This window comes from Geotrypetes seraphini, chromosome 8 (assembly GCF_902459505.1).
Source record: "Geotrypetes seraphini chromosome 8, aGeoSer1.1, whole genome shotgun sequence".
Taxonomy (NCBI): domain Eukaryota; kingdom Metazoa; phylum Chordata; class Amphibia; order Gymnophiona; family Dermophiidae; genus Geotrypetes; species Geotrypetes seraphini.
This window is the reverse complement of record NC_047091.1, coordinates 122,555,099-122,570,018: the sequence shown is the minus strand read 5'-3', so window position 1 is coordinate 122,570,018 and position 14,920 is coordinate 122,555,099. Positions and strand designations below refer to the sequence as shown.

General features: G+C 45.2%; 1 protein-coding gene across 1 annotated transcript in view; it reads left to right on the top strand.

Moving 5' to 3' along the window:
• Positions 1 to 14,920, top strand: part of POLRMT (RNA polymerase mitochondrial) — an 84,754-nt gene that overhangs the window by 9,936 nt on the left and 59,898 nt on the right. The window contains exons 4-5 of the mRNA XM_033955633.1: positions 1,035 to 1,768; positions 4,071 to 4,201. Of these exons, the coding sequence (XP_033811524.1) occupies positions 1,035 to 1,768; positions 4,071 to 4,201 (865 nt within the window). The remainder of the gene's footprint in view (positions 1 to 1,034; positions 1,769 to 4,070; positions 4,202 to 14,920) is intronic.

Below are 14,920 nucleotides of genomic sequence, written 5' to 3'. Positions count from 1 at the left end.
TCTCAATTATCTCCTGCGTCTGCCTACTGTCTCAGTCAGAAAGTTCGAGTCCAAACTGAAATTTGAATGTCAGTCAGATCTTAAGGGTATGAAGAATAATCTAATGCTAAAACACATTGGGGTAATGATTGAGCTCCATAAATGTTTCTGTTTGGTATGCTTATTTTGATGTTTCGATTGTTCAATGGCAATGTTTAACATGTTTGTTACCGTATATTTTCAGTGGCGAGGCAGTTAAAATTTATATTTAAAAGATGTGTGAAATTAATATTTAAGTAGATATAAGAAGTGGATATTAAATGTATTGATCCAGTGACGATAATGGCTCGTGCATAAAAACTATATAATGCATGACTAAAGAGCCAGCTGAGGATTGTATGAAAGCATAATATCAGTTTCTCTAGGGGGTGACTTATTTGGATGAATTAATGCTACTGCACCCCTATATATGACTAGTATGAAGAGATTTGATCTCAAATGTTATATTTTCAGAGCAAAACAAAGTTGTAGTTTGGGGATTTCCCCGTACCACTCCTTCATATATGTTTCTATATAGAGCTATTGCCTGCTTTAGTACAAACTGAAGGGGGCAGCAGAGTCCTCTAGTAAAGGAAGAAGAATTGAAAACCTGGAGTGGATTCCTTCTGCACAGCTTGCGAGCATGAGGAGATTACTTGTTTGTCCAGAATGAGACACCTATCTACTAGAAAAGATATTAACAAGGTAAAAACCTAATCCAAGTTTATTAAAATTTGATATACCACTTTAAAATTGTCAAAGCGTTGTACATTACATTAAAAATATAAAATTGGTGACATACCATTAGTACTTAGGGTAGATACATGACATATCGAGACACAAAGGAAGAGGGGTAGAACGACAATCATTTATAGGAAAGAAGGAGAATGGGTAGCACGAAGGGGAAGTGAAACTATGCTCTTCCTTAGATATTATTTAATTGGGAGAGGTCTGAGTTGTTTTTTTGGTTGTATGGGAATTCATAAATAATCTCTTTTTCTCTTATACTATGTCAGTGCTGGAAGCCCATGTTCAGCAGCTGCAGGCAGAGAACATTTCTGAACTGTCGCTGGGCAAGATAAATCTCACACATTTGGAGAACAGTAGTGACTTTACTGGAAAAAGTTCTACAGAATGGTTTGCAGAGGAGCAAATGACCAGAAAGACAGAAGATAGGATTGTGAGGACTCCCCTACAGCCCACCCGCTGGATAGAAAAGCTAAGCAAAGAAAAAAGGACAAATTGCAACAGGCAACAGCGGCTGCTAAATAAGATTTCTAGACTTCCTTCATCCCCAGGGGCAAATCTGCCTCAGGAGGATCCCCCCTGCATGGTCGGAGCCACTGGTACCAAGGGCAGACCGAAAGGTAAATCTTTCCCAGCAACAAAAAAGATTCTCACCAACCCTTCCAAACTGGAAAAGAAGAAGGGTGGCCAGCAGACCAGTGCTGGGCTGGACAGCTCTGACAGGAATACGACTGGATCTAGTAGTCTTAGATTTGAGGAATTTGGTGGAGAGGCTAAGGACCAGACAGTGAGTTTGGAGGTCAGTCCACCACTGGAAGTCAGTGAGGAAAACCAGTACAAGAATGTCCAGATGGTTTTTCTGGCCTTCCTAGAGACATGGATCTTAATTGGGGAGTTGGAGAAGGCTCAACAGTTCCTACAGTACCATCACCGCTACCAGGCCCAAAAGAAACTCCTCAATGTCAAGATGTACAATTCTCTCATGCATGGCTGGGCTAAGAAGGTATCTGGTACCATCCTGTCTAATATGGAGCAATGGGGAGGGTAACAGACTTAGAAGTAGCACCTAGAACTAAGAATTTCCAATGCCACTGCTAGCAAATCACTTTATTGCCCTCTGTCTAGAACAGGGGTGCCCACACTTTATGGGCTTGCGAGCTACTTTTATAATGACTAAGTCAAAATGATCTACCAACAATAAAATTTAAAAAAAACACAAAGTACACTGAAAGGCAGAGAAAATGTTAATTATTCATATTCCGGGTTTTTTCAAAGAGGTCACGGCAGATGACTCTATGCAATGAAACCTCAGTAACAAAATACAAAAATAGACAAATACACCCCCTCCCTTTTTACTAAACCACAATAGTAGGTTTTAGCACAGGGAGTTACGCTGAATGCCTCGTGCTGCTCTCAATGCTCATAGGCTTCCTGCACTAAAAAACGCTATTGCGGTTTAGTAAAAGGGAGCCATAGTGCAAAATATAGACAGCAGATATAAATTCTCAAAACCGACACATTTTGATCACTAAATTGAAAATAAAATCATTTTTCCTACCTTAGCTGTTTGGTGATTTCATGAGTCTCTGGTTGCACTTTCTTCTTCTGACTGTGCATCCAATCTTTCTTTCTTCCTTTCAGCCTCCTGTATGTTTCCTCTCCTCCAGACCTCATTCTCTCCCCCAACTTTTTCTTTCTGTCTCCCTGTTCCCCCTTCTTTCTGTCCCTCTGTTCCCCCTTCTTTCCGCCTCCCTGTCTGCCCCCTTTCTTTCTTTTTCTGTGCCCTTCCCCAAGCCACTCGGTTTGCTGCCACTGCCATCGGGGAACAGCCCCCAAGCTTTCCCTGCAGAAGCGTCGCGCTGACCAGCATTCCGCTCCCTGACGTCAATTCTGATGTAGGAGAGGAAGTTCAAGGCCAACAAGGCATTTCTCCTCATTCCATCCAGCCTAGCCCCATCTCTCCTTGATCCAGCATTTCCCTTCTGTGTCTGTCAGAATTACCATTCCACCTATTTTCCAGCATCACCCTTCTTTGTGTCCATCTCACCTATATCCCTATCTCACAACTTTTTCAGAATCTTCATTTGTCTCTGTCCTTGTCTTTACCCCATTTGCTCTTTCAATGTCTTTATCTCCCCCCCCACACACTTTTTCAGCATTACTTCTATGTCTCTATTTCACCTCCTCTTCATGTCCCCTCTGTATCTCTATCCTTATTCAGTAGGTCCTGCTTACCCTTTCTCTTCTTTGTGTCACTATCTCCATTTTCAGCTTTCCCCCCTTTTCCTTTGTTACTGCACCCGGTAGCCAGAATCTTTCCACCCTCCCTCCACTCTGGCCCAGCCCAGTATGAAATATTTCCTTTTGTTTCCCTCCCCTCTCTCTTTCTCTCTCTCTTCTCCTCCCTCACCCACGAGTCCTGCATCTGGTTCTCTCCCTTCTACCTGCACCTGACAACACCCCCCTGCTCCGCGGCTCTCTTCAGCAACTCGTCAGCAGCGGTGATCAAGACAGGCTGCCGACATCGAGGCCTTCCCTCTACGAGTCCCGCCTTTGTGGAAAAAGGAAGTTGAAACAAGCAGGACTCGCAGAGGGTAGGCCCCGACGTCAGAAGCTTGTGTCGATCACTGCTGCTGAGTTGCCGAAGAGAGCTGCGGAGCAGGGGGTGTGGCCGGAAGCAGGTAGAAGGGAGAGGGAGATAATTCAATAGGAAGGCTGTAGAAGCTCCGGAGCATGACACTGACCCCGGCCAGGATGATTTCTTTTTCAGGCTGCTGCTGCCGCTGCCACACTCCCCTCCCCCCCAAAAAATGACAAAAACAGCTTAATGCCCGGCGTCGGCGTCTTTGACGTTGGGGAGAGGAAGGCTGATAGGCCCGGTAGATCGGGACGGCAACACGAGTCTATCACGGAGCCCGGGATGGGCTCTGCGATCGACTCACGTTGCCTTCCTGAGCTACTGGTCGATCGCGATCGACGTGTTGGGCACCCCTGGTCTAGAAACATCTTGTAAGCTGTCTGGGGGAATGGTCCTGTAAATGTAGTATCATTCTCTGACTAGGTGGTATGAAATGGTCTCATACCAGGAAGATGTGAGACATTAGTAAATATTAGGTGAGTGTACAGTAAGATGTCCCAGAATTTTGTCCAGACAGTGATGGAGGTTTTCTGTTCTCAAAGGCCCAGAAGCTATAAGGGTATAGGAGGGTATGAGTTATTTTTCCCCTAGCCAGGAGTGGAACAGAAGAAAGCTAAACACTCATCCTTGAAGTATTCTCATTTTCCTTGTTTCCTTCATTCTTTAGGGATCTTTGTCTAAGGTTATCCAGCTATTCGAGATGCTGAAAGAGGCAGGTCTGAAACCCAGTCTCGGTTGTTATGTAGCAGCTTTGGAATGCATGGGGCGTAGTGCTACTTCCGCCATAATCATCCAGAGGTAACATGGGGAGGACACTAGAGCTGAAGCACACCACCTTCCTTCATAACTTGAGGAAGTCTGTTCATTTTCCTATTCTTTTCCCTCCTATTTTATCTGCCTTCCCTTGCCTTGAGCTACAAACTGTGGAAAGTAAATATACGCAGGGCTTCATGATTTTTCATTTTATGTATGAAATCTTTGCTGTGCGGTATGGTTCTTGTCTGCCGGAATGCAGTTGGTGTTCAGTCACTTCCTGGCTTATAAGGGCTTTGTGTGTGACTGCAACAAGGGCTCCTAAGCTAAAAACAGGTATTGCATTTATAAATTGGGGACAAGAAGGTGATTAGCGCCCCCCCCCCCCCCATCATTAAAGAATATTATAAGCATTTCCAGTGCAATAGGGATAGTATGCTGAACCAAGGGTCTTGCTCCCATGAGTCCATTGCAAAAGTTATTGTTCTCCGGAGATAAGCAGGGAAAATTCAGGCACACTTGCTGCTTGAAGTCATTTGACTGAGCCTGCGTGCTGGTGCTCTCCCCTACATTCAGTAGTTTTTTGTTTGTTTGATTTTACTACTGAACATGTGTGGACATCTTGTCTCTGGAGCTTCACCCCCTGGAATTCAATTCAGATTTTTCTTTAACTGGGTTCTGCACAGGTCGAAGCTCTTCCCTCTCCTTCCCTCTTCTCCCCCCCCCCCAAAAAAAAGAAAAGGCTTTTAATTTCTATTCAGGTTTTACTGCTGCTTCTGTTATCTAGTTTATCTAATACTATCTAGTTCTATCTGTTTATCTAGTACTAAAAAAAGGAAGGCGTACTTCTTCTTTTGTCATATCAGGGAAACAAAAAACTAGAGAGTTTAACAACCGTGAATGCCGTTTATTTGTTTACCTGGCAATCTCTTTTTGACAGTTTTAATCTGGCAGTCGCTAGGACCATGAAGACCTTTTTTCTTTCATGCATGTCAGCTCCACAGCGGCGCTTTGCACCAGTGGTACAGGAATATCTCCAGGGCCGCTCACTCCTCCCCCTCAGGGCCCATGTTAGGAACCGCCGGGGGAGGGAAGCACATCACTGCAGCCGCCACTGTTAGGGAAAATAAAAACGATGTCCGCGGTTAGCAGTAAGGAGAAATAGCCGGCCGGGGAAGCAAGCAGAACACCTCCCCCACCGGTTTCTATGAAGATAGTGCGGGCCCAGCAAAAATAGCCCGCGGCTGCTTCATGACAAAAGGAGAAAAAAAAAAAAAAGAGACCTCCTGTGGACACTGCTACTGCCTCACAGCCGTCTTACTGTCCTACTGGATGCTTCAGGTAAACCTTTGCATTCTTCTGTCACCTCAATTGGCTCTAAGCGTCTTCTATTTCCAGCTAAAGAGTCCGATATTGTCATATCTCCTAAACAGGCAATCTTGCCTCAGTTTATTCCAACTTCTTCACAGGAACAAACTTCAATGAACATGATGGCTAATTTTTTTTCTTTTCCAAACATTTATGAAGGATAGTGCTGTGCTGCACTGCTACACCAACCCCCATCTTCTCCCTCCACTTCAGTGGGTGTTCAATAGTGCCCTGACTGTGTTGACCAGCATCCTTCTTTAGAATTTTTGGACCAAGACCATTTTTCTAATCCTCCTGATATTGCTTGGTCTCCTCATACTTCACTCTGTCCTTCCTCTCAACAACACGCTTCTCCTGCTAAAGATGGGTATGCTTTTCCTCTGTCCATCCCTTTGAACCTTCCTTCTCAGCCTCAGCCATCTCTACAAAAAGACCACTTGGAGGAGTATTCTTATCCTAAATTCTCTAACCAAGGCTTCTCCTTGAGAGAGAGGATAAACATCCAGATCATCATCCTTAGGAACCCTGCTTGACCAGGTGTCGGTACGCAGGGGAGACACGGGCTTCCATGGAGAAACAGAAACTGGAATTTAGGGAGGCTGCGCAGATGGTCACTCTGTAGCTGACCTAGAAGGCACTGTGGCGCCACCAACATTGTGAATTTGCTCTGGCAAGCCTAAGTCAAGCATAAAGGGCATAGAGGACCAGGAACCCCCTTCAAGAGGAGGGTATGAGCGCTTTCTTTTTGCTTTGGGTCCATGGGAACCTTTATTTGGCACTAGAGCTGCATCCTGGGACACCAAGAGGGTAAAATCGTCCCCCATTCATCCCAACAGTCATTTGGCTGCATCAATAAGGTGGTCAAAGGCTAAACCTGAGGTACCCACCTCTCCAACATGAATGGCACAACTGGTTCTCTTCGGGTGCCTATCCAGCACAAACTTGGCATGACTTCATGTCAGTTGAGCACGAGGACTGCATCCCTGGTGTTTAGGATCAAAAACGAGGCTTTCTGAAGAAGTCTGAGAACTTAGAATTCAAATTGGGAAATATCCAAGTTGGGGAAATATCCAAGTTGCAGATGCCAGAATTTCCCGTTGAAAAAAAGGTCTATAACTCCATCAGAGAATCTCAAAAACAAGCGATTTTAAGAACATAAGAATTGCCGCTGCTGGGTCAGACCAGTGGTCCATCGTGCCCAGCAGTCTGCTAAGCGGCGGCCCTTAGTTCAAAGACCAGTGTCCCATTTGAGTATAGCCTTATCTGAGTACGTTCTGGTTCAGCAAGAACTTATCTAACCCTTTCTTGAATCCTTGAAGGGTGCTTTTCCCTATAACAGCCTCTGGAAGAGCATTCCAGATTTCTACCACTCTCTGGGTGAAGAAGAACTTCATTACGTTTGTACGGAATCTATCCCCTTTTAACTTTAGAGAGTGCCCTATCGTTCTCTTCACCTTGGAGAGGGTGAACAATCTCTTTCTCTACTAAGTCAATTCCCTTCAATATCTTGAAAGTTTAGATCATGTCCCCTCTGTCTTCTCTTTTCAAGGGAGAAGAGGCTCAGTTTCTCTAGCCTCTCATTGTATGGCAACACCTCCAGTCCCTTAACCATTTTTGTCACTCTTCTCTAGACCCTTTCGAGTAGTACTATGTCCTTTTTCATGTACGGCGACCAGTGTTGGACGCAGTATTTTAGGATTTCTGGGGTGGAGGAACAAGGCTACAACAATATTTAAACCTCAAAAACCACAATTTCAAACCCCCTTCCTCCTCCCCCCCCAAAAAAAAATGCTCTGTGGTCTGTGATAGCCCTACTCACAGATCAGACACTGAGAAGATGTGCGGCAGCCTGACACAGCTCTTCTTGGTAGCAGGAATAAGGAGATGACCTCTACCACCAGGAAAGCTGCCTTTTCAGCTGCCAGTCGGGCTAGAGCTGGATTAAACTTCAATTCCTGGGGGCAAGGTCTCAGCTTATTCTGTGTCTGTTCACAGAATATTGTGGATGAAACATTGGGCTGGGGAATCCACATCCAAAAGCATGCTCAGCAGGCTTCCTTTCAGGGGCACCGTGTTGTTTGGCCAGGGGTCACCAGATGACAGCGAAAGCTGTTGATCGCGTCACAGAAATAGACCTTGCACTTCTTGGTAACTGGTATGAAATATATTTATTAGCAATAAATGAAAGTTAGCAAAATACACTGAAATGCAGCACTCGGGGCAGATAAGGATAATATACATACAGTGTTAGCTGGCTTCTGTCTTAGGAATCATCTCTTCTCCTCCTTCCTTATGCTAGCCAGCATAACATGTATACACTTTTGCTCAGTAGTCACAGATACAGATCACATAATTGCTTTTCTATTGGCTATATGATGTAAACACTTATCATGGAGCATACTGAAACTGACTTTTCTATATTTCCCTGACAAGTGAATTTCCAATACTAAGGCTAATAACTCCAGAGAACATGTCTCCACCTTCCTGAGTTACACTGTCCTTGCTAGTGCTTCTTAGGAGAACATCATATCATGTACTGTACTATTCTGAAAAGTCCCAAAACAATGATGTCACAGTCAGGAGATCTGACTGCTGGTTTTCGGAGCAAAGGTGAATCTCTCTCTCTCTCTCTCTTTCTCTCTTGCTGACAGAGAGGAAAATGACTGCTCAGAAGAATTAATTCATATGCACAATGTCTCTCTTGAAATATAACTATTTGGGGTTCTCAGGGGTCTTCGCCTACAGTATATGCAGGTCTTATGCTTGCGTCCTCTTCCGCCTACAGTTTCATGCAGGTCTTATTCCTGATTCTCCTCTGATTCGTCCTCACCTCATGGCTAGTGTGCAGGACCACCGTCTGAAGTTTCTCCCAGTCAGCAGGCCCAGGACTTCTAAAGGGTAGGCCCATGGGTCCTTTTGAGGCTCACCACACATTTTCTCCTCAGGATCCTCCTCCAAGAGATCATTTTAAAGTCTACGCCAGCGATTCTCTGGGAATAGAACATCCCATGGCTCTACCTCCCAACAGAGAGGACAGCACAAAAAGTTGCAATGATGCCAGGCCTCCTTCTCCCCATGCAGGTTAGGAGGCAGACTGCAGGGCTTCCAGGAGGCAGACTGCAGGGCTTCCGGGAGGCATGGGAGGCTATCACAATTGATCAAGGGTTCCTGGGAGTCAGAGACGGCTATAAATATTGGAGTTCACCCATCCCCTCTCTGCCTGGTTCGTGGACTCGCAGCCCAAGTCCAGGTGACCCTCCGGAGGTTACTGGCCATTCAAACCATAGAACAAGTTCCAGATGAATATTTGAGCTCCAGAAGATACTCCATATACTACTTCATGCCCAAGAAAAGCTCCGAAAATGTGGAGGCCCATCCTGGACCTCAAGTACTTCAATATGGCTCTCAGTGCACATCACTTTTGTATGGAGACTCTTTGGTTGGTCATTGCTTCAGCACAAATGTCCTAGAGCAGCATTTTCAATTCAAGGCCCTTCCATTTGGCCTGGCTACAGCTCCCTGGACCTTCACCAAGGTAATGGTTGTAGTGATGGCTCAACTCTGCAAGCTAAGTTGTTCACTCTTACCTGGCCGACTGGCTTATCAGAGCGCCCTCTCGGGAGGAAATAGAGAGCAGTTCAGACCATCTTAGCGACATTGCAAGGTCTGGGATGGATTGCCTAATCTAATCTTCTATTTGTAACTTGTGCATACCTATGCAGGCTCAAGTCGACTTCTTTCCGGCCTCCTGTTATTTTTTGGATGGTTGTGACTATACCAGTTGTTTTTATATATATTGTGGTATCTGATTGTATGCTCTGGCGTTGCTGTCGCCTGATTGTTTGTGTGGCTTCACTGTTAATAAACATATGTTTAAAAATAAAAAGAGAGAAGAGGGTAGAAAGAGGGCAGATCGGAATAAGAAGGGGAAGAGGGTCGAGATTAAAAGTAGGGAGGAGATAAAGTGGGATTCTTTTAGTGTTCAAGTATCAAACAGAAGGGTTTTCCATTTCTTCTGGAACGAGATGCAGCTATGCTCTGTTCTGGTCGTCCAAGTTTTTACTCCCAGGAAGGTTACCATGGATTGAAATATACGTCTGTACTTGAGATTTTTTGTGGTTGAAAGATTTAATTGAATCCTGTTCAAGGTTCTATGAGAGGCAGACCAAGCTGTTGAGAAAATTTGAATATGAGAAGCTGCTGAGTATCCATGGAGTATGCGATGAATGATGCATGATGTTTTGAATTTTATTCGTGATGGGGTAGCCAGTGTAATTGTTTGAAGGTTGAGACAAGTCATATTTTTTCAGTATTTTGAATGAGTTGCATTTTATGGATAAGAATGGCATTGATACCCATGTAATAATAATAATTTATTTGCCGCCATACCGGGGAAGTTCTAAGCGGCTCACAGCATGAAAAAAACAATACATACGTTTCCATAAAACATCTTATTAAAATATAACAAGGCAATACATACATAGGCATTGTCAACCTGAAGAAGAGCCAGCTGCAGCTTGTACAGTTCTGGAGTATCTGGGGGTCCGTTTTGACACAGAGTGCAGCTGAGTGTTTCTTCTAAAGGCACGTGGACTGAAACTTGATAGTCAAATTTCAACTTTCCTGGAGAAGCAGTCTGTTGGATTATCTTCAGGTTTTGGGCTCGATGGCGGTCATGATAGAAGTGGTTCCTTGGGCGAGAATACATATGTGCCTCCTTCAGCACTCTCTCCTCTTTCGCTGTTCTCTGCAGAGGGATCCTCTGCATGTTCGACTGCCATGGATGAACTGGTGGCTTTGCCTGCAGTCTCTCTCCTCCGGGATACCTCTGACCATCAACTCTTGACCACGCTGACAACGGATGACAGCCTTCTGGGCTGGGGTATGCATTGTGGAGATCACCCAGTACAGGGGCGATGGTCCCCATCACAGCGCTGTTGGCCTATCAATGGTCTGGAGCTCAGGGCCATCCGGCTAGCACCGATTTTCAGTTCGGCTCAATTGTCGAACAAAGCGGTTTGGGTGTTCTCTGACAACACAATAGCTGTTGCTTATGTTAACAGGCATGGAGGCACCAAGAACATTGGCTTCCTGAAGGAGGCAAAAGCTCTCTTCTGCTGGGCGGAGATTCATCTTCTGACCGTCAATGCGGCTCACATCGTTGGTGTGCAAAGCAGAAAGGCAGACTTTCTAAGCAGGCAAACTCTGGACTCGGGAGAATGGTCTCTTACCTCAGGCATTTCAGTGTATCGTTAACCGGTTGGGTGTACCTACATTCAAACTCATGGCGACGGTGAATGACAAGTGGTTATGGAAGTGCAGGGATTGACGTGCTGGTTCAGCCGTGGCCAATAGAGGAACTCCTGTATGTATTCCCTCCCTGACCCATGGTGGGGAAAGTCCTGTTGTCAGGGATGGGTTATCCTGGTGGGCCCAGACTGGCCTCGAAGCCCCTTCTATGTGGACCTGGTGCGTCTTCAGATCAGCCACCGACTGAGACTTCAGCCATCCCAGGGACTTCTCTCTCAAAATTAGATCGTCTTGCAAGATCCGGAGTGCTTTGGTCTCATGGTATAGCTGTTGAGCCCTCGGATTTGAGCTGGTCATGTGTATTATGTTGAATGCCAAGAAGCCTGCTACATTCGCAGCATTCATAAAGACGGGATACCTTCCAACGTTGGTGCCGCAAGGATCAGCTGATCCTTCCACGGCTTCGGTGTCTGCAGTCCTGTCCTTTCTTCAAGAAGGCCTAGATTTGGGGCTGGTGGTTTCTTCACTGACGGATCAAGTGGCTGGAATTTCCTATTTCAGTTGTTCTTTTTCTGCACACCCAAATGTGATCATGTATTTCAAGGGAGCACTGAGGCTGTGGCCACCAGTTTGCCAGCTCTGTCCATTCTGGAATCTGACCATTGTGTTGAAGGGGCTCTCAAGGGCTCTGTTTGAGCCCTTGCAGATGCCACCCTTATGGATTTGACTATCAATCTATTTGTTATCACTTCGGTGAGGCGTGTCTCCAAACTGCAAGCCTTGCCATGCAGGGACCCTTACCTGCATATCACAGAGGTCAGGGTCTCCCTGAGGACAGTTCCCTCTTTCATGCCAAAAGTGATCTCAGCATTTCACATCAACCAGGAAGTTCACCTTCCAGCTTTCCAGCCTTCGAGTTCTAAGAAGGACAAAGTCCTGAAGTTCATGGATGTCAGGAGAGATATTTGTGTTACTTGGAGGTCACGAACGATTTTCGTCTCGGACAACTTCTTCGTATTGATGAATCCAGCTATGAAGGGGAAGCTGGCTTCCAATGTTAGCATTTCAAGATGGATCAGATTAGCTATTATTTTCTGCTACATTGCCTGTGGTAAGCAGCCTCCCTTTGCTCTTCGAGCGAATTCGATAAGAGTGATTGCCTCTTCCTGGGCTTGAAGCCAGGACATTTCCTCCTGATGATATTTGCCAGGCAGCGACTTGGCCGTCCCTTCACACTTTCACCAAATTTTATAGGGTGAATTTAGCAGCTCAAGAGGATTCCTCCTTTGATGCCTCATAACATAAGAACATAAGAACTGCCATACTGGGACAGACCGAAGGTCCATCAAGCCCAGTATCCTGTTTTCCAACAGTGGCCAACCCAGGTCCCAAGTACCTACTGTGTTTCCTAAAAATAAGACAGTGTCTTATATTAATTTTGGGCCCTAGGGCTTATTTTCAGGGTAGATCTTATTTTATTCATATACAGTGGAACCTTGGTTTACGAGCATAATTTGTTCCAGAAGCATGCTCGTAAACCAAGTTACTCGTATATCAAAGTGAGTTTCCCCATAGGAATGAATGGAAACTCGCTTTGATTCATTCTACCTCCTCCTCCTCAACCCCCCTGAGGCTACCAGCGCTGCTCCATCACCCCCTCCCCCCGCTCTAACCGGCATCGCAAACACCCCCCCAACCGCGAATGCCCCTCCCCCCGCGAGAACCGCATCGCACCCCGGTTCTGGAAGCGGCATCCGCCCGCCCTCCCTCCCTCCCAAACATGCTCCTTACCCCATCTGCTGCTTGTGCGAGTGAAAGAAAGCTCCCACCTCTTGCCTGGGCTGGGCCTTGAGCATTTGCGCATGCCCAAGGCCTTCTGGTTCTCGTTCTCTGAGAGAGCCAGAAGGCCTTGAGCATGCGCAGATGCTCAAGGCTCAGCCCAGGCAAGAGGCGGGAGCTTTCTTTCACTCGCACAAGCAACAGATGGGGTAAGGAGCATGTTTGGGAGGGAGGGCGGGCGGATGCCACTTTCAGCATGGGGGTGTGATGCGGTTCTCGTGGGGGGGGGGGTTTGCGATGCCGGTTCTGGGGGGTGCGATGCCGGTTAGAGCGGGGGGAGGTGCTCGTGTATCGGAACATGCTCGGTTTGCGAGACAAAAGTTTGCTAAGTGTTTTGCTCGTCTTGCAAAACACTCGCAAACCGGGTTACTCGCAAACTGAGGTTTCACTGCACATGATCATATCTCCCTTCCTCTCCTTCACCCCAATTCTTCCTCTTTTCCTTTCTCTCCCCCACATCCCCTTGTGCCTACCCTCTGCAGCATCTTTCTATCCCTCCCTCTCACCTTCCCTCCCTCGTTCAGCAGAACCCTTCACAGCTTCTATCCCCAGGGCCACCATCAGAAATTTCTGGGCCCCTTACTGAGCAATCCTATTGGGCCCCCCACGCACCCCTTCCCCCCCCGACCCCCATAATACACACATAATACCCCCATAATACACACATAATACACACATAATTTTCTCTGTCGCCGCACTCTTTGACCAAAAGATTTGTAAGCCTGCAACCACGTCAAGGTAGACTCTTTCAGCAGGGCCCTAACCTAAACTAAACTAATCTATACCTATCTATTCTAAACTAACATATGTCTAATACTGAACTAATAACAAACTAACAAACATCTGCATAATAAATAACTAATAAATAATAGTGCTAGTAGCTATAATTCACTTTTGAATGTAAAATCTCAGTTAAGAATTTCTTTTGACCTTTGTAGGCCAGAAGTAGATTACAATTGCACAATATTTTTTGTAAAAGTATTAAATGTGTTTTTATAAATACTGTAAGCTTAATAAATATATCAGAAAAAACTACACATCTGAGCGCATATCTAAACATACACATCTGACTGTATATGTGAGTGCATATCTAAACATACACATCTGAGCGCATATCTAAACATACACATCTGACTGTATATGTGAGTGCATATCTAAACATACACATCTGAGCGCATATCTAAACATACACATCTGACTGTATATGTGAGTGCATATCTAAACATACACATCTGAGCGCATATCTAAACATACACATCTGACTGTATATGTGAGTGCATATCTAAACATACACATCTGAGCGCATATCTAAACATACACATCTGACTGTATATGTGAGTGCATATCTAAACATACACATCTGAGCGCATATCTAAACATACACATCTGTATGATCCCATCCTCCTCAGCTTGCCTATAGCTGCATCATGCATGTTAAAAATGTACAATATGTTGATATGTGCACCTTCCTTCCTTCCCATCCATCCTCCTCAGCCTGTCCTTACACATCCACAGCTGCATGTTAATGATGATGTATATGTTATGATGATAAATAAGTGCATATGAGCACATCATTAACATGCAGCTATGGATGAATATATAATGATGTTATGAGTGTGCACCTCTTCCTTCCCATCCTCCTCAGCATGTCACATAAAGCATGTTACATTACACAGACTTTGTGTAATGTAACATGCTGTATGTGACATGCTAAGGAGGATGGGAAGGAAGAGGTGCACACTCATAACATCATTATATATTCATGAATCAATCTGATAATCATCACCACCAGGCTGTGTGTGTTATGGGATGAAGGAAGAAAGGTGCATGTTTAAATTGCGCGGGGACAGAAATCCCACCCGTCCCTGCGAGGAATCCCCTCCGTCCCCGCCCGTCCCTATAAACTACAGAAATAGTTATTTCATTTAATTATGCTACTGAATTAAAGGCTCTGGTAGAAACCCATTTAAAAATAAGCAAAAAGACTATTAATTTGGAAATATTAATTGGGAAGAATACATACTTTGTAAACGGGTTTCTACCAGAGCCTCTAATGTTTATAAATTTTTATCAACACAACTAATATACTACTTTATCCTGAAGCAAAAAAAAAGAATTTTTTTCCTACCTTTGTTGCCTGGTTTCTGCTTTCCTCATGTTCTCATTTAATTCCTTCCATCCACTTTTCTCTTCTTTCTGCGTCTTCCATTTGCTCTATTACTGTGCCTCTCCCTTTCTCCCCCCTCCCAAATTGGTCTGGCACCCATCTTCTTCCCTCCGCTCCCCCCATAGTCTGGCATCTCTGTC